The sequence below is a fragment of the Cyprinodon tularosa genome, unplaced genomic scaffold (genome assembly GCF_016077235.1).
Source record: "Cyprinodon tularosa strain WSP-4 unplaced genomic scaffold, ASM1607723v1 ctg540, whole genome shotgun sequence".
Classification (NCBI taxonomy): domain Eukaryota; kingdom Metazoa; phylum Chordata; class Actinopteri; order Cyprinodontiformes; family Cyprinodontidae; genus Cyprinodon; species Cyprinodon tularosa.
Window position 1 is genome coordinate 476,714 of NW_024039275.1, and position 25,747 is coordinate 502,460.

Genomic DNA, 25,747 nt, shown 5'->3' on the forward strand with positions numbered 1-25,747 from the left:
CGCCAAGGGGGCCTGCGCTCCCGTATGTTGCACGATCTGGCGCGCGACCTGATTCTCTGGAGCAGTGCCCACTTTCTCTCCCTGAGGGCGACGCACGTCCCGGGAGACTTAAACACGGGTGTGGACCTGCTGTCCAGAGGCGTGCCGGTGTACGGGGAATGGACGCTGCACCCGCAGGTCGTGGAGCAGATATGGGCGCGCTACGGGCGCGCTCAGATAGATCTGTTCGCGTCCAGGGAAAACGCTCGTTGCAAGCTGTTCTTCTCTCTGAGCACTCTGAATGCCCCTACGCGTTTCCACCGCTGGCCCTGATACCCCCCACTCTCGCCAGAGTGAGAGCATTCAATCACAAGCTGATCCTGATAGCTCCGCACTGGCCAGCACAACACTGGCTGGCGGAGATATTCCAGATGCTGTGCGCCCAGCCTTGGGAGCTGCCGCTGCGCAGGGACCTGCTCTCGCAGGGCGCGGGGACAGTGTTCCACCCACACCCAGAGCGACTGCAGCTGTGGGCCTGGCCCGTGAGTGGCTTAATTTAACCACTGCTGGGCTCCCTCAGAGTGTAATTAATACTATCCAAAACGCCAGGGCTCCCTCCACTAGGAACCTATATGGCTCCAAGTGGGGACTGTTTGAGCGGTAGTGTCTTGAACGGGACTACGTTCCCTTTCAGTGTTCTGTACCAACGATTCTGTCGTTTTTACAGGAACTGATTGATAAAGGAAAAGCCTTTTCCACGGTTAAGGTTTATCTGGCAGCTATAGCAGCATGCCATTTAGGATTTGGATACAAAACGGCGAGCCAACACCCTTTGGTTTGTCGGTTTATGAAGTGCGCCCGCAGGCTTCTCCCTGTCTCCAGACCTTTGCTGCCTCCGTGGGATTTGTCGGTGGTTCTGGAGGGGCTCAAGGGACCCCCATTTGAGCCATTGTTGGGGTCCAGTCTTAAACATCTGTCTCTCAAGACAGTGCTGTTACTGGCTCTGGCCTATGCGAAACGGGTCAGCGACATTCATGCGCTTTCTGTGAACCCCGCATGTACCCAGTTCGACCCGGAGTACACGCGTATGGTTCTGAAGCCCAACCCGGCCTTTGTTCCTAAAGTGGTTGGTTCTTGTTCACCGATCTAGCTAGCGGCGTTCTCCGCCTCCCCCGGTGAACAGCGAGCGCACACGTTGTGGCCTTTTCGAGCCGTGCGCTCTTATATGGACAGGACGCGGAGCTTCAGGAGGAGTGATCAGCTCTTTGTCTCCTGGGCGGAGCCCCGTAAGGGACAGCCGATCACAAAGCAACGCCTCACCCACTGGGTGGTGGAGGCTATCGCTTTGGCGTATGGAAGCAGGGGTCTGCAGCCCCCGGCGGGTCTGCATGCACACTCTACCCGCGGGATGGCTGCGTCCTGGGCTTTATTTCGGGGAGTGTCCGTTCAGGACATTTGTTCAGCGGCGAGTTGGTCCTCGCCTCTGACTTTTGTCCGGTTCTACATGCTTGACGTTTCTGGACCGTGCGTGGCCAGTGCGGTCCTAGAGTCATAACTGACCTTGTGGACCTTCCCCATCGGCCGGTTTCTTGTTCGATAAGCTGTCTGGCAATACGGGAGCTACCATATCCCATAGCGAGACACCGAGTGAATATTATGAAAAAGAACGTTTGGTTATCTAACATAACCCCAGTTCTTAGAATAATATGAGCGAGGTGTCTCGCCAGACGACCCTTCTTGCAGGGCGGCGAGAAGAGGTTTGCTTGTTGAATTGGAGTGCCGTGATCCGCACACGCTTTAGTAGTCGGAGCTACGGGGCGTGGCATAAGATGGGCACTTTCACCGGCCAATCAGGATTGGCAGATTGAGATAAATGCTTCTATCAGGGCTGCAGGAGGCTGCATCCCATAGCGAGACACCTCGCTCATATTATTCTAAGAATTGGGGTTATGTTAGATAACCAAACGTTTTCTGGGATCCTGATTTGAAGCTCATCTTAAACAATGCACAAGGGGGGCATCATATTTCAAGGTAGGATGGTTTTAATAATCAATTTACCTGGGGCGGCTGGGGAAAAACTGTCACCTTTCACCATGATGATTACTATGCATTAGGTAAAGAGAATTATATCTAAGACTAAAGGTGAGAGTCTCTGACCTACCCTGTGCTGGGAGAGGAGTGTCTCTCTGAGACTTGGTACATTCCCCTTGTGCTCCCGGAGAGGCTGGAATTTCTCTGGAGAAAATAAAAATTGAGAACAAACACAAAATAAGTTCTTCTTAAAACAGATTACATCAACTGCTGCAAAGTTTTAAAGATGTTAAATTTTGCTTTTATTTACAGTATGACTATGTATGCAAAATACAGAAGATCCTGATAAGGACTATGTAAGTAATCCTAAATTGTTTTAAACTACTCAGAAGTTGTCTACATGCAAAACATGAAACAGACATTTCTCCTCAATATTACAGACTTAAAAATACATCAGCATAAATGTACTGGACACAGCAGCTAAACAAATTTCCACTCAAAGATTAGTTAATACTATACATAACATAGGCGCATACCACGAAAACCATAAGGACATCTTCTAAATGAGATCCAACAACATATAACAAATTTATATAATAATCTGGGAAAGCAAGTTAAATATCGATTTATGCTTGAATTCAACAATACAAAATCAGTAGCAGCAGGCTTTATGGAGTAGTAAGATAAAACTTACAACTTTCTGCCTATAACTGTAAAATATCTAATGTATAATTACATAATAAAATGTATCTCTACAAAGAGAATGACAGAACTACATAAAACCTTCTGTAAGGCACATGTGTTGGATATCTAATGTTGACTGAATTAATTAATAATACCAGTGGTGAAATTGACAGGGCAATATCATTAGGAAAAAATTCATTAAGGAAAAAAACTCACTAAGCCTAAAGCAGAAGTGCTGAACACAGAGAGACATCATCGCCATAGAGATGTGGATAGCATAAAAGAAGCCTTGAGAAATATAAAGACTAGTTTTAGGTGTTAGATATGACTGATCTTTATTCATCTAATGAGAGATAAACTGAAGAATCTGTCAGCAAATGACTGAATAGGTTAATTATTAGGTTGACTTTCCATTACTGAGCAACTATGATAAAGAAACTCAAATATCCAACATTTTACTATCAGCAAACACACCAGACTTAAAGGGGAATTTCATTTTTGATTTTACGTTATTACATTATGTTCTACTCATCCATATACGTTTTGTGTCAATTGGAGCTGTTCTGAAAATATTCCATCAGGTTATATCCAAGTAACGTCTTCCTATGGGCAACGACTTGAAGGCACAAACTGAACTGTTCATAATTTATCATTCATGGTACGCCAGCATTCATAACTTCGAATCACTGTCCCCCAGACATCCGCGGTTATATTTTTTATATTTATATCTTTTAAAAACAAAGCGGCGTGTGTATGACGCTTTGTTGAACGGCTCCAAATGACAAAAATCTCATATGGGTGAGTAGAACATGATGTAATAACGTAAAATCAAGGGCCCAATGTAAAATAAATGGTGTTCCCCTTTAAGTATGACCAGAAGATCTACAGTAACAGGAACGAACTTCAGTGTGGAAGCTGTAACTGGTACAGAAAGACTCAAACTTAGCATTTTCTAGGTCAGTGGGGTGTTGAATAAGGACAGGGAAACACAAAAGGTGTAAGAAGCTCTCTAAACAGCGGGCTAGACCTTGTTCTTTTTCTCTGGGCTTTTTCAGGAATGAAAACAAGCCGTCTAACACCAGCTTTTAATCTTTATTTATCTTAGAGACATTTAAAATGGGGGATAGGGCAAAATAACATCAAGGAGAATTCAGCAGATAAACAAAAGACTAAAGGTGTTACATATAAGCCACATCAACATGAATGTGAATCAGTTAAGTGAAGAACAGTTGGCTTTGTGCAGAGAAGCACAGTGCCTAAACAGAAGGCATGTATGGCTCCCAATGCCACCAAGGAGTCAGAAGAAGGGAGATGAAGGATGTATAAAATTTAACATGAGAGAGATAAGAGTCTGTTATGTTGGCCAAATGTGTTGATGTAGAATCCACAATAAACTGCATTGCTGAAACACAATGTCTGCCATTGGTGTCTGCATGCGTCGTACGGTTTGAAGGCCTAAGTTGGCTCGCATTAACAGCAATGCTAGTTTGTTTTTCAGAAAGATGAATCCAGACGGAGGCTTGAAACTTTCCCAGCTTTCAAATGTCCTTCTTTCAACCACTTCATGTGGATGGAAGCGATCCGACCAAGAAGTTTTTAGATATACCCAAATCGATTTTAGTCTGGAAAGGGGCTTAAGTTTCTCTGATTTATTTATCTATTTTTTTGTTATGGCTTTACCAACCCTCTCTATTGTTATATATGCTGAATCTAGAATAGCAAGATAAAATCATTGTTTTCTTTCAGGGGAATAAATGACAAGACTGGTTTTATTGTTAACAATCCTGTAATGCTAATGGCTTGTATTTGAGGCATAATACTAAAAGATTTAATTGGCTTATTAGTTATTTAGATTCAACTCGATGAACCATGTTGTTCACACACTCAGTAGCTATGTTTACATTTGAAAAATTTCCCACATATGATACATAATTTGAAATTCAAAATCTCTGTTTACATGGACATTAAATAACATGATCTGATCATGATGTATGTAACAAGGATTTAATCATTTGAGCAATGCAGAGAACTGTATGATTTACCAGAAAAACATCAACTTGATGTTGCACACATCCAAAGTGGGGATAATTTCCTTCAAAGCATTGAATACCTGTGTGCATGGATGCCAATTGGAATGGCGATCAGCAAAAATCTCCTCTCTCTTTTAAAAGGAAATTTCTTTCCAATCGGATTAGAATCTTCAGTCGTACATTTTTACACTAAACAATTTTTGATCTGATCAGGCCTTCAAGCTGATTTGTGTCCGCATAGATAATTTGGAGATGTATCTGCTTTTAACTCAAATAATAATCCCTTACAGTGGGGTAGATATATTTGGAAGTTATTTAGCAAGTCTGTATTGGTTCTTTAAAGCTTACGTTAAAACTGGAAAAGGAGGAAATACACTCAAAATTCTCATTAATTTATATTTATCACATTCTTGCATCATCATTACTCTGTTTAACATACAGTAGCAGCCATTCAAAATTTCCCCACTTTCCTTGGCTGGTCCCCTAAGATTCCTTTTTTAAACATCAACCTTTCTACTAAAATATTCTTTGTCATGATTTGTGGACATTAAGATCTAAAGAGAAGCGCCTTCTCCTGGTCAGACCCTGTAATTCAGTGACAGGGTGGAGTCAGAGTAAAAAATTATGCATGCCCATGAGAAGAAGGGGGTCACTCTAGTGGCTGGAGGTTGGCTGCCATTCGGCTGGCGTTTGACTAAGAAGGGCCAATTTAAATGGCTGCTACTGTAGGTTATTGTTGGGGAAATATACTGTACAAACAGATTAATAAATACAACCTTCCACAAACTGTTGAAATACCAGGAAAAAACATCGATTACATCACATGGCCCCTTAAAAAAAGGAGATAATGCTATTTGTTCATAGGTCTTATAATCAGACTCTTGCGCTTTTTTGGGGGGGACAGTTTACTTTCATTACTTTGTCACACATGACTCCAGGATTCCAGATCAATGAAGCACTGTTTGCATGAGACGGCGCATACACGTGTGTGAAGCAGGGCCAGGTGTAGGTTTGTGTAATGTCATGCCTCAGAAGGAAAGCAAACAACCAGTTTCCCTTCTCTTTCCTTCCACTGCTTTCCCCATGCAGCCTGTTTTAGGACTAAGCGCCTGTGCAAATGGACGATACAGGAAAATAGGCAAACTGTCTGAGGCTCTCATACAGACACACACAGCAGAAAAAGACCTTAGAAAACATGGATGAAATAGATGCATTCATCTGAGAATGTCTGGACCCAATTCAAGTACATTTTGGCTTCTAGCCCTCATGGTCCTGCTGTAACAAACCAAAAAAAAAATTCACCAAACCATGACACTACAAGCTGCGTTCCCTTAGTTTCCTGAGAGAAGCCTTCGAAACAGCCTGGAATTAAATTCAGGGCCGGAAACAAGTCTACTCGAGTGTCAGCTCTCAAATAAGTCTTTGGCTTTCAGTCCCGTCTCCACGGAGATGAGGGACACCCTGCTGACACCGGATGGAGGGGTGGAGGAATGAAGAGAGGCTGTGAAGGTAGGTGGCTGGCTGGGTGACATCTCCGGGCTACCCTTCACAGACTTATGAGGTGCCAAGTTGTTTGTGCGTGACACCACACTTGCAATCTTCACGCTGATTTTTCAAAGTCTGGCAACAGTGCACATGCATGAAAACAGGAAACTGAGAAGTAACTCACATCCGTACAGAATGCATCCCAATTTAGGCAACATCTTTGGTCAGTTAATATCACAGCACAGTTTGAAGTGATCATGGTAAAAGCATATGTGCAACTTTCCAGCCCAATTTGGAATAAAATGTAATTTACTGGCTTATATGTGACACCTGAGCATTTGCTTATGCTGAAAATGGCAATGCTCTCCTCTCTTTAGTTCTACTTACAGGTTTTCAATCGTAACTAGATCTACAGACGAGAGGAACATAAAATAGGATCGATTTTGTGTCAGTTAAAGAACATCTGTGTTTATTTATGAATTTTGCAATAAGTTTTTGACTTAGGGCAGCAACTAACGATTATTTTGCAAATCAATTAATCCGTCAATTATTGTTTTGACTAATCGATTAATAATCAGATAGCAAAAGATTCCTTAAAAAAGATTTTTTACTAAATTAAACGAGGTGAAACTCAAACTTTTCCACTTGAGTAGCTTTTGATAGATCATATTGACAGAAGAAAATGTTTTTCATCTAAAATGTCTTTTTTTTGGTATAATTACTGCTATAACTGGGTTGCTCTGTCAGCCACAGGCATGTTTAAGAGTCTCTATAGTTTAGGATAAATTGATTACTAATTAATTGACAATTATTTCAATAATCGATGAATCCGATTAATTATTTCATCCCTATTTGGACCTTTATCGTACTTATAGATATATAGACAAAATTTATTAATATACCTCTAGATTCCACCAGATTGTTTTTATATAAATTTCCTGCTACTTTAAAGACTTCCTAATGCAATGACCTCTAACAATTTTCTATGGGCTTTTTTTTTTAGAAATACAAATGCATCACAAATTCCCCAACTTTTATTAGAGGAACCATTATCTACTTTTGCACAGCTATCAAAGCTATCAAAGCAGTTAAAGTCCCAGATGGGTTTAGTTAACTGTTAATATTTGTGATGCTAGGGCAGAAGAGGCTTTTTGCTGGAATGGCTTGAATACAACGATTTGGCATCTACATACAGTAGTGTCTAAATGTTGTCAAGGAGATTTGGGGGCTAAAAGATACCACTATGTAATGTAGTACAGTTTTAAACTAGATGTTCCTAAACAAGTAAATAAATTTAACACATAAAATGCCTCACCTGCATTGAGAAGGAATTCTAAGTCAACTAATGTATTAATTTTTGCATATCATAAACATTGAGTAGACTGCATTACAGGAGGGATCTATAATCTATGCAGTATCTGAAGGAATTTTAGGTAAATGCATTTAACACAGACTTACTTAAATACAAAAGCAAAAATTGGTTTCAGACAGATCTGATTAAAAATCCTGCTAAAGCCTTGATGGAAAGCAGGAGTTAGTTTCCATGGCAGCGCACACATTTCTAGAATATGGAGCAGGTCATTTTTTTTTCACAGGTGTTAGATAATAATTTAAAAATGTGGCATTTTAAGAACAACCATTGCCTGCTTTTAGATTTTTTTCTCCCATTGTTGTGTAATAAGGCAAAGCATAAGGGGGGAGTGGCACATTTCACACACTGAGCCTGGAGGCAAAAAGCTGGATGTGAGTAAAAGAGGATCCTCTTTATATATTTGCTCTCTGGTCAGGATAAACTGCAGCAGAGGCTCGATGTTCTCACTGATGTGGTGTTGAATGATAAACAGATCAGAATCATACTTCCTGTTTCACCTTGAGGTCTTAATATTCTGGAAACATCAGCTGGATCATCTGAGGACTCCTGTTGTAGGAACTTAATCCAGAAATCTCCCTGATCTTTCAGCTGAGGCATTCTGACTATCTGTAGGCCTAACAATTTAAATATGTCTGTAATTAGTATAGTACATAAAAATAAAAATAATTAATCGTCTTACTCTATATGATTAAGAAGATTGATGAGATTTTAAGGGATTTTTATCTTATAATTTTTAAAAAAAATGCAAATAAAATGGCACTGAAAGAAGGAAAACGTAATGCATATCTAGAATATAAGGTTCAGACTATCAACCTCAACAATTATGTGAAAAGACTCCAACCTGGCGCCCGGTGCCCTTGGAGGCCTGCAGGCTGCAGCGTCCCAGGCTGCCGTTGGGCGTAGTGCCGCAGCTGCTGATGATCTGCAGCTGTTTCTCTGCACGGTCGGCGCGGTCCAGAAGCTCCTCGATGAACTGCTGCAGACGCACCTTGGCGTTGGCTTCCCTTGCTGCCGTCTCCTGAAGGAACTGGTCAATCTGTGCAACCTCCCTGCAAACATTGAGGGGAGTTATTAAACATGAAGCTACATTCTGATTTTCAATACTGATATGCTCCTGATTTGCTACACTAAAAGGTACATCTGGAAAAAAACAAAAACAGTTTGGCAGCACTCCATTTTATGATAATCTAATCTTTTAAACTGCCATATTTTAAAGTAAACTGTAAATCTTTGCTTGCTAATTAGCTTTATGTTTCTGTTTAGACATTATGCATGCCAGTGGAATTCTTTTATGCACTAAGGGGCTCCTGGAGTGAATTCATCACAGAAAGTTAGAGGAGTCATTAAAAATGTCCGAGGCATTGCTGGAAGATGAAAAATGGGTCAGAAATCCGTTTGTTAGTTAGTTGGTCTTTAGTTGGGATTGTTTATATGCAGCTGATGTCCAACAGTAGCTGCAACAAACCATCAAACATCCCAAAATCCACTCCTCAAAAGCACGCATAATGAATTTCTCTGAAATGGGGACATTCATGGATAAAAATAGCTTTTTGTCTGGCACAGTTAACTTTGCTTTTCTTCAGGCAATTATGACAAAAAGCGAATCCAGAATTAGCCAAGGTGCCTGACTGTCAGGAAGGAGTAAAGGCTGCATAACAAAACAATGACTCAGCAAATTAAAAGATTGGGGGCTTTTGGGGGGTTTTTATTTGGCCATTGAGGTTTCACATATTTCAAACATACAGGTGTATATTATTTAGGCATTAGGCAGTGAAATATTTTCAGGTCAAGTAAAATAGAATGTGGTTGTATAGATGTGTATTTCTGGTCATTTGAATGATTATGACCCACAGCTAATAAATCAGTTTATCACAAAATCAAAATATAACATAAAACCAATAAAAAACAGCATCTTTAGTGCAGAAAGTAATGTTATGTCCAACCTAATGAATTGGAAGATTGCTAGCACCTAAAGACATTGTTGTTTTGTTTAATCCCATAATTCCATTTTGTGACAAACTCTCTGTAGTGGGAATACATCCTACTGGTTTCTCACAAACAATGACAAAAACTAGACTATTGGACTTTAGATTGTTACATGCCAGAAGAGCCATTGCTTTAAACTGGAAGAGCATAGAAGCACCTTATATAAAACAATTGCTAAAAGAAATTTCACAGTGCATTAGACTGGAAAGACTAACGCATATATCCAAGTGTAAAAGTAAGGACTTTGTACTATTATGGAAATGGTTATTATGATTATTATATGTCATCTGTAAAGTAAGACCATACCATTTCTGCCTTTCTATCTTTTTTTTAATATTTTTTTTTTATTTGCCTTATTATTATTTGAATCGAATTTTCTTGTAACTTATAACTTTACATACAAATTTTACTTTTTCTCTATGATAGGTGCAGGTCTCTGATGGTAAATGTGTGTGTGAGAGACATGTTGTTTTTATTATGTCTATTAAATGTTATTACTTGAAAATGAATAAAAAAATATTTGGGAAAAATTAGCCATTTTTTAATCGGCTTATTATTAGAATATAGATGGAACGTTAAGTGGTAAAAACAATCATATAAATTGTGATAAAAAAAAAAAAAATCAATCAGCCCTGTTCCCAATTGGCTCCAAATTAGGGACAAAGAAATTTTCATCCGTAAAGTAAGTTTTTTCTAAATTCCACTTTTAGATCACAAAAATAATTCCAAATAAATCTAGAAGTCAAAATTCATATTAGTCAGTCAGGTAATCACAAAAAACTACTTTAACACTCAATGTACCCGACTTGCTTGGTAGCAGTAGCGACAGCAGCAAAACATTCCTACTATATTCTTTACTAAGCCACACAAATAACAGTCCCGCTACAGATCTCAACAATGTAGTTTTAGTGTAATAATTAAGGCTACTTTCATTTATTACTGTTAGTATGGGCAGAAACCATATTGGTTGCTTATTGCTGTGCAGTTCCAGTTGGTGACTGTTGGCCTCAGCTGTGGAGCTCTAGACTGGCCAGCCACACTTACAGGACATAAGTCATTCTGGGAAGGCTTAATATTCTGCAGTTTAGAACATGCCCAACCAATCACAATGTGGAAGGCGGGTCCATAATTCAACATGTATCTATAACCATACTTATGCAACTACAGATGTATATATCTTTTACATTTTAGCCCTGCCTTTGAAAATGTGCTCCTTTCCAGGATATGCTGTGTAGATGGCTTGAGTCAGTCTGGCTGGACAGGCTAGGAACACTTTGCCTTGGATTGACTAGCCTCTCCATACTGCTTTTAACTGGACATTTTAGTTCTGACACCATTAAAATGAACGACCCATCTTACATTAAACTAGATGTACTGTATGGTGCTTAAAATATACACATTTCAAAAAAATTTTTATTAATAGGTACCCCACCTTGAGGCTCTGGTTATAAAATATTTGATTTGATATATAATTCAAATAAAACCTTCTTAATGAGATGAAAATAATGTGTTTCCCTTTCAATTATCTGGATAGATTGCTCATTATAAGGATCAGCGTCTGCCATGACCCCAAAGCCATTTCAACCTTTTGTTTATTTAGCACAATTTATTCATACATGATTTTGCAACGTTCATCAGTATTATCAAATAGTTATGTTTTCCTTTTATCAGAGTCTAGCATGTAAGAACATATGTTGAGAATTACACTGTTATTAACAACAGTTTCCTGTTTCTGTTAGTATGATTGCTGAGTACAACAATAAGCTAATGCGTTTGCTTTTCTAACCTGTAGATAGAAGGCAGTACATTCTATGATATGTCACTTTATTACATCTGAAGATCAGCTTAAAGGTAAATATAAAAAGTTATCAGATATAGATCTATAATCAAAGGCTGGGGAAAACATATGTGTTACCCTGTTTATTTGAATCTATGAAGGCAGCATCAAGAGTCTTAGAAAAAGTCATTATGGGGGCGTTTTTTGTATGTAACCCATAAATGAAACCATTTTGCGTTTTAGCATCAACAAATTCATGCAACTTGTTTTCATCAATTATTCAGCTGCACCAGAAATTTGGTTCACCTTAGGATAACAGGAAAAATCAAGACTGTTTCATCCTCTTATAGGAAGCAAGAATAAATCGCCTGGAGGGCCACATATCTTTAGCTGCCCAAGACAACTAAGTGTTCAGATTGTGAACAATTAAATGCTGTTTGACCTTGTTAAAGTAAATATTGTAAGTAGGAAGGGAGAAGATATAAACTAGTATTTCGTTTTTCATCCCTGTGCAAGGGAGAATGATGTGAGGAGGCAGAAGCTGAGAGGCAGTGGATAGCGTCTACTATAGGTGAAGAGCAAAATGACTCACAAGAGAGAAAAAAAATCCTACTGCAGGGGCTGAAACAACAGATGAAAATCTGCAGCCATGTGGAAGCAGAAAACACAAGAGGTTGGTTGGTGAAACTGAGGAAAAGATGGGAGGTGCATTCTCCATTTTTCATTCTTAATTTCTTCACAAACAGGCATACTCGGATTGATTCCTGTAGACCTCTATCATACACCTAAACATCCATGCTCGCACTTCCTTATCCACCTTCTGTTACAATGTTGTTCGAAGATGTGTTGCTTTAACTAAATTACTCTCCAGCAATGCCTTACTAGGTATAAAACTCTTCATCTTCATGTGATCTCCAGTTTAGTCTGTCTGTCATCTAATGTTTAAGATAAGTGTTAGGACAATATTGGAAAACTCTGAAATATCATACACTGCATGTAGGCCTAGTTAATAACCTCCAAACAATGCAAAAGGGATGCTATGTTAAAGATTCACTCAGCTCAGCATGCTGATTGCTTGAGTTGGCTCTAACTGAAAATGACAACCTACTTCATAGTTAATGAATCAAATAATGGTTTTACCAGTTGGAGGCATTCGTAGGTTGAATATAGAACATTCTGTAACATTCTGACTGAGATGATCATGTGAACACTAAGAGAGAAAGATTGTTTTTGCGCAGTAGCACACTATAAACTACAGTATAGCTACACCAATCATGCCAGTTAGGTATTTTAATAAACAGGAGTATTCAAAGCAGTATATACACATTAAAGACAGGGCATTTTAAATTTAAAAATATGATTCTTATCTTGACTCATTGACTCATAGAAACATGTTTTGGGATACACCAAAAAGATAAGATAACGAACAGCATGGGAAAAAAAAGGGGTTCCTGGTTCTGTGAAAATGTTCACATTTCTGAGTATGTCATGTTTTACTTCGATAAATACAGTAAACATCTTGTAAGTAAAAAAAGTAACTTGTAGTATCGACAAGTAGCACAGCCCTTCATATTTCATACCAATAACTGGGAGATAACTGGTAAATGGACTGAATTTATACTGTGCTTTTCCAGTCGTACTGACCACTCAAAGCACTATTACACTAGACCCACACCCACCCATCCATCCAGTTTAGTGATCCTTTTGTTGGATGAAGTGGTTTGTATAGATTTGTGAACAGAATACCTGACTTTTTCTTTGCTTCCTCTAAAGTCTAAGGTGAGTCTGTCGATTATTGTTTCATCATATTAAGATGTCACATTTCTAGTCAAAGTCTGTATTGTGAAAAAACATTTTTTATTTTAAAACTATAAAAAATCAGCTCCAGATAAAAGTAAGAGTTTTAACTCCCTGTTATGTCTGACAGTATTTTAAATAAAAAAAGAAGCAGTTCTAGAGCTTCCCAGCTGAGATGACACTGCAGAGACCATTCAACTGGCTGGCATAGGTACCAAAAAAAACCCTATTGAGGGTATTTTCTCACTACGCCAGTTCTAGAGCTAAACTGGCGCTGGTTTGGGTGAGTTATTGACAATTGGAAAATAAATGTAAGACAACAGAAGAATAAGAAAAATTGGAATTTTATTCACCATTGAGTGTAAAGACAGAAAATGACCAGTGAGACAAGCAAGAAGCTGAAAGCAACACTGAATTAATCACCAGTAAGCACTTGGAGGTTTTGTTTCTAAACAAACCCGGCTTCAGGCTCCCACAGAGTAGTGCCGCACCCATTTTGGACACACAATCAATTACTCCCCTTCTAAGTTTGTTATGTATAAAAGCACATCAGACGACAGAATCAACATAATCAGCTCCAACCTCTCAACCATCAAGGACAGACCAAAGAGCTGAGAGAGGACATCAGGGACCAAACAGGACATGTGCACAAGGCTGCAATGGACCATCAGCAAGAGACTTGGTGTGACAGTGACAGCTGGGTTGAAGGGACTTTTAGGAAACTGAATAAATATAAATCCACCATCAGTCTGGGGCTCTGACTAAGGATTGGCTCATGGGGTGAGAACGGCCATAAGAAGGAATATAAACCTACACATAAAGGCCAATTTAGGCCACATAGCCTCTGTATGATCTGTCTCTGTGCGCGACCACGCCACCCGCACAGAGGTTCTGCAACCGTTGTTGTGCATCTAAAAAAACCACCTGACTACCCGTTGGACGGTTGCAAAGCTGCGCAGACCTCAGGCAGAAGTGCGCAGACAAAAAGCAGCTGTGATTGGTCCTTGGTATGCCTTTCCGGCTGTCGGTGTGGTCGTCCTTCTCGATTTGGTGCTGGGGCGCGCTTTTTTTAAAAACCGAGGAACAACTACAATGGACAACTATGACAAAAGGTTAATCGAGGAGGTTTGGAAGTACAATCCGTCGAAGTTCTCACGAGTTCTCGAATAGGCTCCCCCTTGGGCTTTGGCAGGAAACTGCTTTGCATCCCTACAAATTCCAGACCAACAGACCCAAGTGACATTTGATGTGTGCGGTTGCAGAAGTATAATCTGCCCTTCAGACATAAGGCAAATATGTACAGTAGAAATACCTACAGCTAAATTAACCAATTAAGGATCAACTAACTAGTACAGAAGCACTCAGGGGGAGGGGATATTGTGAAGTCCATAGACTGCATTTCACCCACATCCTACTTGGTTTAAAACAATGACATATCATCTATTCCAGATACTACATAGAAGTAAAACCAAGTAAGCGGAGCAATATTTGCTATTATTTCCCAAAACAAAGTTTTATATGGGTTACTGGTTTGAAAATATTTCCCTGAGATGTAAAGGATATATTCTTCTAAGTTGTGGTTTTATGTGCTTTAATAGGGAAACTGTCACAGCAGCAGATAAAGTTAATTTTTTTATCAATTTGCTTTCTTTTCAAAAGTAATTAAATTGAATAGGGGGGTTCAAACACCACACAACACATTTTAATGAACAAAACTCTTATCCATGTTGAGTCGATGTAATCAACTGGATTTCCTTAGATTGAAAACTTTGAATCAGTTTGACTGTATAGTCTGGTTGAATTGTAAAGTGCCTTGAGATGACATGTGTTGTGAATTGGAGCTATATAAATAAACTGAATTGATTGAATTGAATTATGTCACTTCAACTTTTTTGATTAAATCCTATTATGACTGAAATTAATACTAAAGGACTATCGGCTGCATTCTTCTTTCTATTCATCTTTTTCTTCCAAAAACCTCGACATAACCACAGATACAAATGGTCCCCTGCTTCTAAATCCTCATCTAAATGTAGACCTTTGTTGACCGAGCCAATTCATTCACTTCAGCTTGAGCTATCTATCAGATGTAATCATAAGTCCCTTCATCTTGGCACAGGAGACCTGACCACAGTTCACATCAATATTTTTTTATTCACAGACCATAATTCTCTAACAGTAGCCATAAATACACCTCCATCATGTGATGGAGAAACAGTTATATTCCTGATTTTATAGGGGCATACTAAATGAAGCCTGTACTGTAAGTACATGTCACTATATGCATTATAATTACAAAAACACTGCATATAATCTAAAGCCTTCTAAATATTCAAAAACCTTCCAAAAGAAGGAAGGAAGAAATTTACAGAACCAATATTCCTCTTTTTTTACAAACCACTTAAAGAAAGTACAACTATCCGTCTGGTAATCATAACGGTGAAACAACACTTCTCCTTACTGCAAGTGAGTGTGTATCTGTTAGGGCTATAAAACTGCCTTCACCTTTCTATATAGTCCAATTCTATACTGTATAACACATCCCCGGGTCCAATTTCCTTCCACAAGCCTTCGGATATGTTTCTATGCTTCTTTCTCTTAGAGGCTGCTGTTAATAAGTGACTTTCTCGGACATGTCTACCCTGACAGACGCCTTATCTGGGTACGCTGGGGCAGCAGTGAATCCCAGACTTCCTTCATCCCATACAGCCTCCCCCCGGTGGAAGCCCTCCCAAAGGAAGGCCTTCAAGGGCATCTGAAACAGATATCTGAGCCACCTCAGCTCCTCTCAATGTGGTAGACAAGCAGCTTTACTCTAAGCTTCTAGTGAAAGGCCAAGCTCCTCACTCTGTCACTAAGGGAGAGCCCTGCCACCCTGCAGAGAAATCTAATTTCAGCCAAAACATTTTCCTTTTTGTTGGTCTATCATATAAAACCCTGATAAAATGCATTATCTTTAAAGCTGTAATGTGACAAAAAATAAGAAAAAGGTCAAAGACATGAGTGCTTTTGCAAAGTACTTTACAAAGAACATAATACGTTTGTGTTCCATCATACATCCAAATATACTAGACTGGTAGTCTAAACTATTTTTTTTACAATACCAGAGGTGTTTGCACAAATACATCAGTCCCCAAAGTTGCAAGCTATTTAAGAAACTGTGTGCATGATCAGAATAAGATATGAAAATCGGATAGAAATACTGTATAAAGCACCTCACACCAAAGCAATGAAAGAATGGCTGCTAATGATGACACACAAAAGCTTAAAGACTCAACTGGTTTCAAGTGATAGGAAGTATTGGAAAGCAAGGTGCTGACATGAAGTGAAGTACTTACACAACACCTTACAGGGTCTAATGAATAAATATATAAGACATTTACAAATCAACTGCAGGTTGTTCAAAATCACTATCTGACATTAAAACAGCCTTCCTAGGGGAGAGATAAAAATAAGACATCTTATTAGTTATGTATTGCGTTTATTGTGCATGAGACTGATACTCTATAAGTTTCAGCAATGCGTTTTTTCCCCATCCATCTTTTAGAAAATGCATTGCTACTTACAAAGTGTAATTAGACAACTTTTTCAAAATCAAATTTGTCTTATTCAAAGCAGATAATTGAGAAAAACTGTTTAAATGCTTTATTACCCTTTGATTTTAACTTTCAAACATGTTCTAAATACTGTAGATTATTCTGGCTTTGCTTTTTAATGCTTCCATAGCATAACATTGGAAGAGAACTAATAACATCCAATTAAGTGATTAGTTCTGCCTGCAAAGAATTTAGGCTGCTGTCAATTTTGTAAGGTCTAAAGGGAATTTTAAGGGAAAATTAAGCAAAGCATTCTAGTGTTTTATATTTGTCCTCAGGCTTCGGTCTTTTAATGATTCCAGCTGTTCTGTATTTAAGCTGCTACTAAACCAGTTAAGAGCCACACTCAAGTGAGTCGTGTCCGTAATCAACCACTTTTGTTATTGTTTTAGGAAAGTATTTACAGTTACTATTAAAAATATCTGAAGTGGTTAGTCATGCATAAAGATTCCATGAATAAATATTTATACAAACGTCTGTTGCATACAGAGAAAGTAATGGAGCGTGAACTGAAATGAACAACTGTACCTAAGGGTACTGTGTCTGCTCATCATAATTGCCAGGTTTTAATCTCAAGATGAATTATCAAATCCTTGTTATTTTATTCTTAGTTCTCCTAAAAGAAAAACGCAGTTTGAGGAAGTTCTGAATGCAAAGGTGACAAACCTACACCTCTGATCTGAATCATAACTCCTGCTTGAAGTTTTCAGAAAGCCTTTGTAGCAACCAATACCTTTGTGAACTTGAAAAACTTTGAAATAACCCAAGAAGTGTTGGGCTGAGTCATTTGCAGGCAGTAAGCTCGTTGCTGTCTGCCCAGCCATTGAGCTGGCAGTAAATCTCCCTACTGTGATGCCCTTTTTCCACCTCAGACCAACGATGTACTTTAGAGTCTGTATGAGCTGCCTGTTTCAATGCCAGCTTTTCCTCAGAGGCAGACACATTACTGTACGTGTGTATGTGTGACCAGGGAAGGATTTTAATGAGATAGTTTAATTATTTTACTGTTTCAACAAGAAACATAAGATAAGACATTTCAATTTTTAATAGAGAACCCCAGTTTTGAACATGAGAAAGCTTTTAGAAATACTAACTTCACATTTAGTGTGCTGTTGTCCTTGTGCATTTTCTTTCCAACAGAACATAAAAAAAAAAAAAATTGTAAACTCCATTTAGGAACTAATTTATATCTTGGCTAAAATAAGGACATGTTTATTTTAAAAGGAAACTGTTTTTTTAAGCAGTATGAGAAGTTTTATGGGAATAAGTATTAAACTGATGGTTTTCTACAGACCCCTTATGGCAGCTTCTTCAGTGAAGAATTAGTAAAAAACACAGCATTTCTACAATCATTAAAAACAAGAATCCTGATGAATTGCAGAGTCCTGTTTAAACAAACAGGCTCATACACATGCACAAATGGTAGCACTGAAAATTTGATAATTATGCTTTTCGCACATTTCTTGCATGGTTATGACTTAACATTTGATCATTATTTTTAGAAAAGGTGGAGTCTGTTTAGATGTCCTGATTCCCTGGCAAACCAGGTTCCAGAATTAAAAAAAATGGTAACCAAACTTAACGTAAATTGCACTTTCCACTCATACAGACATCTAGAGATGGTCAGTGTGAGATTTACTGCCTTGCCAAGCAGCACATCAGCACTGGAAGATTAAAATCCTGGCTAAAATTCCCATCTACATATATCTACTCATGTTAACGCATGTAACCCCCATGTTAACTACTCATTCATTTAATTAATGATAAAGTGAGGCCTGGGTTAGTCCAGAGGCTCATTATGAGTTCATTGGGCTCTAAAACCATATTACATGTGTGTTTGGAATCCTGAAAAACCCAAAAGTATCCAGATTTCAACCAGCTCAATTGAACTGTCACCATTCATAAGAGGAAACTGCTTAACATTTTCATTAATAATCCAGGAACTACCAAAGCTCAAGTCAATCATAAAATGGATGTTTCTCAAACACCAATCTCAGTGTTTATGATATTGAGGAACAAAACCATTTGAATCCATCCCATTGTGTTCTGTAAAACACACAACTTTGAATACTGCCCTTTTACAGACCAACCAATTAGTTGAAAACAGTCAACAGATGATACCACTAACTGCTACTTCATACTGATAATGAGAGGCTGCTATTAATCATCAGCGGGCACTAATGCGTTGTGTTCATTTAAATTTCTGTTTACTATCTACATGGTATTTAGCTATGCCATTACTGAGTGCTGGTGAATAGCCCATCCATTATTTCCAGATAAGCTGATGCAGAGCAGTGATGTGAGAAGCTGTGTTTGTACAGATTGACTGAACCGCTTAATACATCTAACTGTTAAAACCTGAAAATGTTCCTGATTAATATCATCGCTATCAGAACAGTTTATCGATCCCAGAGGGAAATTCTTCTGTCTCATTCTGTAATTGTTCTTCAGCTGAGTATTGTGCGTGATAATATCTCTTTCTATGTCTGTCTAATAACACAGGGGAGAATGTGCAATAATGTATTTCTCCTATTCATCTTAAAATAAACTGTTTCAAAGTTTTGACATCTTATCATTCATTCTTTTTAAGAAACCTTTTTTTTTATACAGGCACTAATCTTCTGCCCAGCAACAAATTAAAGAGTTTTTTTTTTTCCTATACATTAAAGCAATGGTTTCAAATTTCTCTTGATGGGTCCCCCTTTGATGTGAAATAAAGCCTCTGCATCCCTTCAACCCCACCGCCCTATGCAGATAATTACCAAAGTACTTAAACTGAAAAAGTAGAATTGCGTTGCTTAATAAGGTGGCTGCAAGTTGGAGTAGCTCTGCTAGCTTATTTTTATTCCAAGGTTTTTTGCCTCCGGTGTTGGATGCATTACAATTTGAAGGACTTTTGCCATCATTTCTTACCTTTTTGGAAATGAAATTCATACATAATCACACAGAATATTTATGATTATGTGGGAAAACTTCCATCATTCTAAACACATTATTTCTGAAACTAAGCAGGGGATGCAGATCTCGGCATCTTAGAATATTGAACCTGCGGAAAATTCCCTTCCCTGGGATTCCTGTTTGATGACAAGATGGCAAGATTTAATTTCCCTTTTGAAATAATAAAGTATTTTTTAGATGAATTTAAACACACATAAATAAAAGCTGAAAGTTGAGCATGCTTTTGATAGTAAATTAATGAAACAGCAACAAAAGGTCATGTTCACACCTAATCCATTTGATTTATTACATCCTAACTACTGGATTGAGAAACTTTCCCAGAGGACTTTTTGACATCATCTTCAGTAATTTAAGATAGATGACTAAAATATCAAAAGACGATATCTCATTATGAATACAACTTGGCAACAAAAACATAAAAAAACAGAATTATGCTAAATAAATGTCCAAAGGAATAAGTTGTTTTTATCTCCTTGCTGTCATAATTCTTTTCACACACTTCTTAGTTCTGTCCTGGTGCTTTCTGAAATGTCTGCTCATCTTTGAAAACTAACGTGTTTCATTTTAAGAGTTTCATTTATTGTGATTGCATAAAAAATTTAGTTTTATTAAAGACAATCTCCCAGGAGTAGTGCAGCAGCCCTGAGCTTTTTGTTGTTGTTTATTTTCACCCAAGTGTAGCCCTTTACCAGGGTGGCAGGGTAACAGGGCTCCCTGTTTTTAATGGATGTCTGGTTAGGCTATTAAAGCCGTGGAAACTGCCTATTGTATTTTTATTTGAATCACTATTATTAGTGGTTCATCCTAATATTTTTCAAGTCACATATCAAAAAACTAGGTCATATGTGTGAACCTATTGGGTACTGCAGTGAAAACATTTTTACACAGCTTACAGCTTCAAACTAAAAGTAATACCTGTGTCTGGAAACCGTCTGGGACTAATTTTAATAACAGCTCTGAAAACATCATGTTCAACTTGCTTCCTGATTCCAGATTTATGTCCAAGTCTATTTACAGAGCACTACTTTCGTGAAGCAGCTTGGCAGCTTTACGAAGACACTGGCAGGATGTGTGTGATGAGCTTACTGCTACCTGCCCGGCTGCTTTAATCCATCCATCCAATCAGCACCTGACCTTGTAGAACACTAGGATATGACCGATAGATGCAACACTTTTTTTTATAGACATGTCACAATATTTAAGTTCAGTCATTGTGTTTCTTGATTTGGTTTAATTTTAAGTGACTGTCATGTGCCGCTACATGTCCCAAATAATATCCCCAATCTATTTACAAGTGCACAGAATCTCTATTGTGTTGTTATTGCCTTGTTTTATGGTCACAATGACTGCAGATAATTGTGAAATATTTTTTATTTGCCTGTCTCTAATGTCCCTTGTAGAACCGGATATGTGTTTTATAATATCTAAAATTTCTCATTGACCCTTCTGATCCCCAGTGAACCATAATTTTTGTGTTGTTTATCTGAAGTCCTTTTGTTTTTCTGTTTGGCAATTTATCATTTTCTGATCAGATCATAAAACCTTTATAAATATTTGTGCATAATTGTTACTGGGACCTATATTAACCCTACACCAAGCAGTGTTTGTTTTACAAATGCATATGCAAATGAGGAAAAAACACCTTAATTTTTGTGTGGAAGGTGGATTGGTTTTAAGTGGCCATGAAGAAGGAAGCTGTGAGTTAAGCACTGCAGGATTATCTAGAGTCACATAAGCCGCTTTTAAGAAAGTTGTAATAATAAATACAGTCACAGTGTTTCCATAGGCTGTGTTGTAACAAGAGGAAAAGTGTGTTGTCGGTAAATTACAAGCTCCTGGTTATTAACAGTTCCACTTGTTTGTGTCTGTGCACTAATTTGGGCAGCGGGAGTCAGCGTTAGTCTTCATTTGAAATGAGCAGGTAGCAGCTGCATTTGTTAATCAGAGGCTCGCCCACACAACTTGGAACTCGCATTAATGTTAATGATCATTTGCCACAAGGGGCCACTTTGTCCACCTGTTATTAAAACTTTTTTTTCTATTCGGTGTAATTCATATAAAATTTTGAGAATTATGCTTAAAACTGCACCAAGCAAACTCACTTTGTTGTAGCCGTATAATAAATCTTAGGAAGCCAAAAGTTCTCTTACTGCTGTTTGTGGTTTAGCTCCGCCTCTTTGTTTACCAGGTCCTGTTTGAGGTTGGCCAGCATTTCCACAGAGACGTCCACCTGCCGAGACAGCTCGGAGGCCTTGTCCTCCAGGTCCTGTTTCTCCTGGCTCAGCCGCTCGCTCTCCTGCTTGGCCCGCTCCAGCTCAGAGCTCTTCCTCTCCAGCTCTGCTTGAAGACGGCCTACACGGGCCGCTATTTTCTGCTCCACCTACAGAACCAGAAGACCAACGATTTGAGATACATAATGTCATCTCTATACTGAATGGACCTCTACAAAATGCAAACAAACTAATGCAAAGTAATTACCACAAGTTCACAAAAAGTATATAAATGTCTCACAAATATTGAATCTATTACACATTTTTATTGACATTACTTTGACTTAAATAGTCAAATATCTGTTTCCAAATAATATGATGTGCATAAAATACCTCATTTAGGACGAATTCAAAATACAATACCCCAAGCTTGAAACATGTCATAGAGCACTCAGATATGTCACCTAAACTGAAAGAAGCTGAGCAAGGAGGGGATTCATGAGACGACTTGGCAAAAAAGCTTCTGGTAACTCTGGAAAAGGAGCAGCTGGTGGATGAATTTGTTACCAGCGGCCCGTTTCATGGGCAAATCCTGCTGTTGAATCAGAGCTAAGAGAATCTACGAGCCAATTTACCAGAACCCTAGGAACTGCGCATGTTCAAAGAAGTAATGAGTCCAGTTCTTTTTCTACACTGACGTGTCCAATCAGTGCCATCTCTCGTCGCCGAGGTCAACATGTGGTTTTTGGATATACAGTGTGAGCAGTTAGATCGCATCAGAGTGTCGGGCAGTAAGAACATGCATCGTCAGTTGTGAACTTTTAAACCCTGCTATTACATCATACAGTTACAAGAGATATAGTATACAAGAAATTGATGGTATAATTGCAAATCTAGCAAAACTTGATATGTCACCTAAACTGAAAGAAGCTGAGCAAGGAGGGGATTCATGAGCTGACTTGGCAAAAAAGCTTCTGGTAACTCTGGAAAAGGAGCAGCTGGTGGATGAATCTGTTACCAGCGGCCCGTTTCAATAAGCAGCTTTATTGAAAACTGGATGTTTTTTAAACCTGAAATCAGGCAAAATCTAAATTTTCTGTTTCGAGAAGAGTTCACGCAACCTTTGTTTTTGTTACTGTAGTAACATTCTCCCCAGAGCTTAAACTGTTGGGAGCAGGTTTTTCTCAATATACTCAGAGTGTCCTCTATCTTCACTCTCCTTAAAGCCAAACATGTTTTATTTGATGAATTAGTCAGTCATTTCTGTCGTAGTTTGGTGCGAATAATAAAAAGAAAATCATTCACCAGATACGTTAGAGACTTTAAGTGTTAAAAAACACAACCATAGCTGGTCCTTTTGATGAGGATCTAATTAAAGAATGAGCGGCATTAGTTTGCAGTGAATTAAATATTTATAGGGCGAGGGTTCTCAGACCACGTATAGATGTACCTTCATATTCAGAAAATTATCTTTATGAGCCGTTTCAGGTCACAATCCATCAGACCTTATATCAGTCCTCACATTTGGAGTATTACACACACTTCTTTAGCACGTATTTAAGAGAACCTTTCTAACTGGCCTAAAAACCTGTTTAAGTCTGGGAACAACTGACATTTAGTGGCAGTGGGAAAAGCTCACTAACGTGCGTCTACCCGGGTCAAACGACTTGACAAACGACCCATGTTTAAATCGCCTCAGCTCTGATCAGCATGCTGTGACCTGGGTTTACCCGCTAATTTATGCCATACCATTGAACGCAACATACAGATGTCAACACAACACAACAATTGCGTCTGATCTAACCCGCCAAAAAAGTCTGTTTTTATATTAATCATACATGGCGCAGCAGTGGTAAGAGTGAATCGGACAGATAAAAGAGCGAAACAATAAAGCACACTTACATGTTGCTCTCTATTGTTTACTTTCCTGATTTCTGTCACATAGGTGACAGCATCAATGCCAACCCTGGGTGATGGTGTTACTAGACACCCAGCGGCAGAGGGACAGAAGCCACACAGCTTGCCAGTTAGGGGTTAGACCCAACTTCGTTTTGCCAATGGGAAGGCAGCCAAATGCTGATTCTTAGCAGGTCGAAGCGTGTTTGAAAAACAAGCGTTAACCTGCTAATTTCAGTGGGAAAGAGGCTCTGGTGTAATGGAAGACAGGATCGAAATGAAGAGGAATCCCATAAAATGATGCACAGGTCCTGCCTGTTAGAACAACGTTGTTATACTTCATCTTCAACTGCTGAGAGGTGATTGCATCTAAATAGATGCATTGATCCACTATCATTCAAGCAGTAAAGTAGTTTTCTCCCTTAATGCTATTGGGATTAAAACACCCAATGGCATCTTCGATATTTATTATTTTGTCTGAATAGGTGCTTTTGATATCTGAAATGATTTTGTTCCTTGCTGAAATGAACATTTCAAAGAAATCTTCATACCCTAAATGAACATTCTTAATATTTAAAATTTTATTTCAGATTTCCATATTCCTATTGATAATGAAAATAATTTGTATTTGAACAGAAATAAATGTATTTTAGATGTCATAAATATATTTTCAGTCAAGCTGATAAAAGTAAAATGACCACTTAAAATGTGAAAACATTTCTAGGTACAGTATATACAATTTAAGTTTTACAATTTTGTTTTTTTCACTTTCTGAAATTTAGTATCAGCTGACATAGTGTAATTCAAAAATCTCTTATTACAGTTCTGACTAGGAATATGATTTTGACCACTAAGAATTATATTTTAGTGATCTACAAATGTAACAGAGGGGAGTGCCTATATATATTAAAACAGCCTGCCATAGAACACTTCATATTAAGCTTAATCATATTAAGCAATCTTCTCCACCTCCAGATCCCTCTCCTTTGCAGCTGTGGTGCTGTTGCTCTTTCTTTTAAACACTTTCTCAAATTTTCTTTATCATTTCTGATTTATAATCTGTAGCTCCAGTGGTGTAAAATAGTAACTTTCTGTTGTCATCATGATGACTAGTTCAATCGGTGTTCCGCTGATGATAGGTTTTCATACTTGTTACGTACCTGCTTTACTCTGAGTGAAACTACTCATTCAACTAACTCACAGCAACTTTTATGAAACCAAAAACTCAGTTTCAACCTTATGCTAGATCGGTTCAGAGTTGATGATTTGAGTCTGAGTTTGTTAAACCTGCTTTGTGAAACAGGCTTCAGGACAACCATTGGTCAAACAATCCAGAAATCTACCACTCTTAATGTGTGAGTGGAAAAAAAGGGAACATTGAAAGCAAACCATAAGAAGCCCTGTTTCCACCAGCCTGGTAGGGAACACAGCAAAGATTTGAACAAAGAACCTCTTGTCTGTTATGATCAAAACTGTATTATGTTTTGGGGATGTGTTTCTACAGAAACAAAAAAAGAAAGCTGGTCAGGATCGATAGAGATTACTGAAGCTAAATAGATGACATGTCTGAAAGAAATCATTTAAAGGCTGCAAAACACATCACCTAAATGCCTCCATCAGTTCAAGGCATGCCCAGTTGGAAGGAGGCCCTGGGGGCAGCCCAGAGCACACTGGAGAGAGTACAACTCCTGGTTGGTCATGGAGAGCCTTGGGCTTCCCCCAGAGGAGCTGAAGGAGGTATGTGGTAAAGGGAAGTCTGGCCCTCTCTGTTAAGCCTGCAGCCCTAGCGACGTACTCCCAGTTAAGCAGACTGGGTTGCTGCCAGTGAGAACAGAACACTTGAGACCATGGCAGAAGTTCAGCCACCAGTAGGTCAGAAACTCTAAACATAGAGCTAATATTAAACCGTTTAGATCAGAGGTGTTCAACATTGGGGATCTGTAAAG

At 38.6% G+C, this 25,747-nt stretch overlaps 1 protein-coding gene across 2 annotated transcripts in view; it reads right to left on the bottom strand.

The window, feature by feature from the left end:
* Positions 1 to 25,747, bottom strand: part of fbxo41 (F-box protein 41) — a 70,091-nt gene that overhangs the window by 21,284 nt on the left and 23,060 nt on the right. For both annotated transcript variants that reach the window (XM_038304758.1, XM_038304759.1), the window contains exons 3-5: positions 21,846 to 22,075; positions 8,423 to 8,630; positions 2,141 to 2,214 (exon numbers count right to left, since the gene is read on the bottom strand). In XM_038304758.1, coding sequence (XP_038160686.1) covers positions 2,141 to 2,214; positions 8,423 to 8,630; positions 21,846 to 22,075 — 512 coding nt within the window. The remainder of the gene's footprint in view (positions 1 to 2,140; positions 2,215 to 8,422; positions 8,631 to 21,845; positions 22,076 to 25,747) is intronic.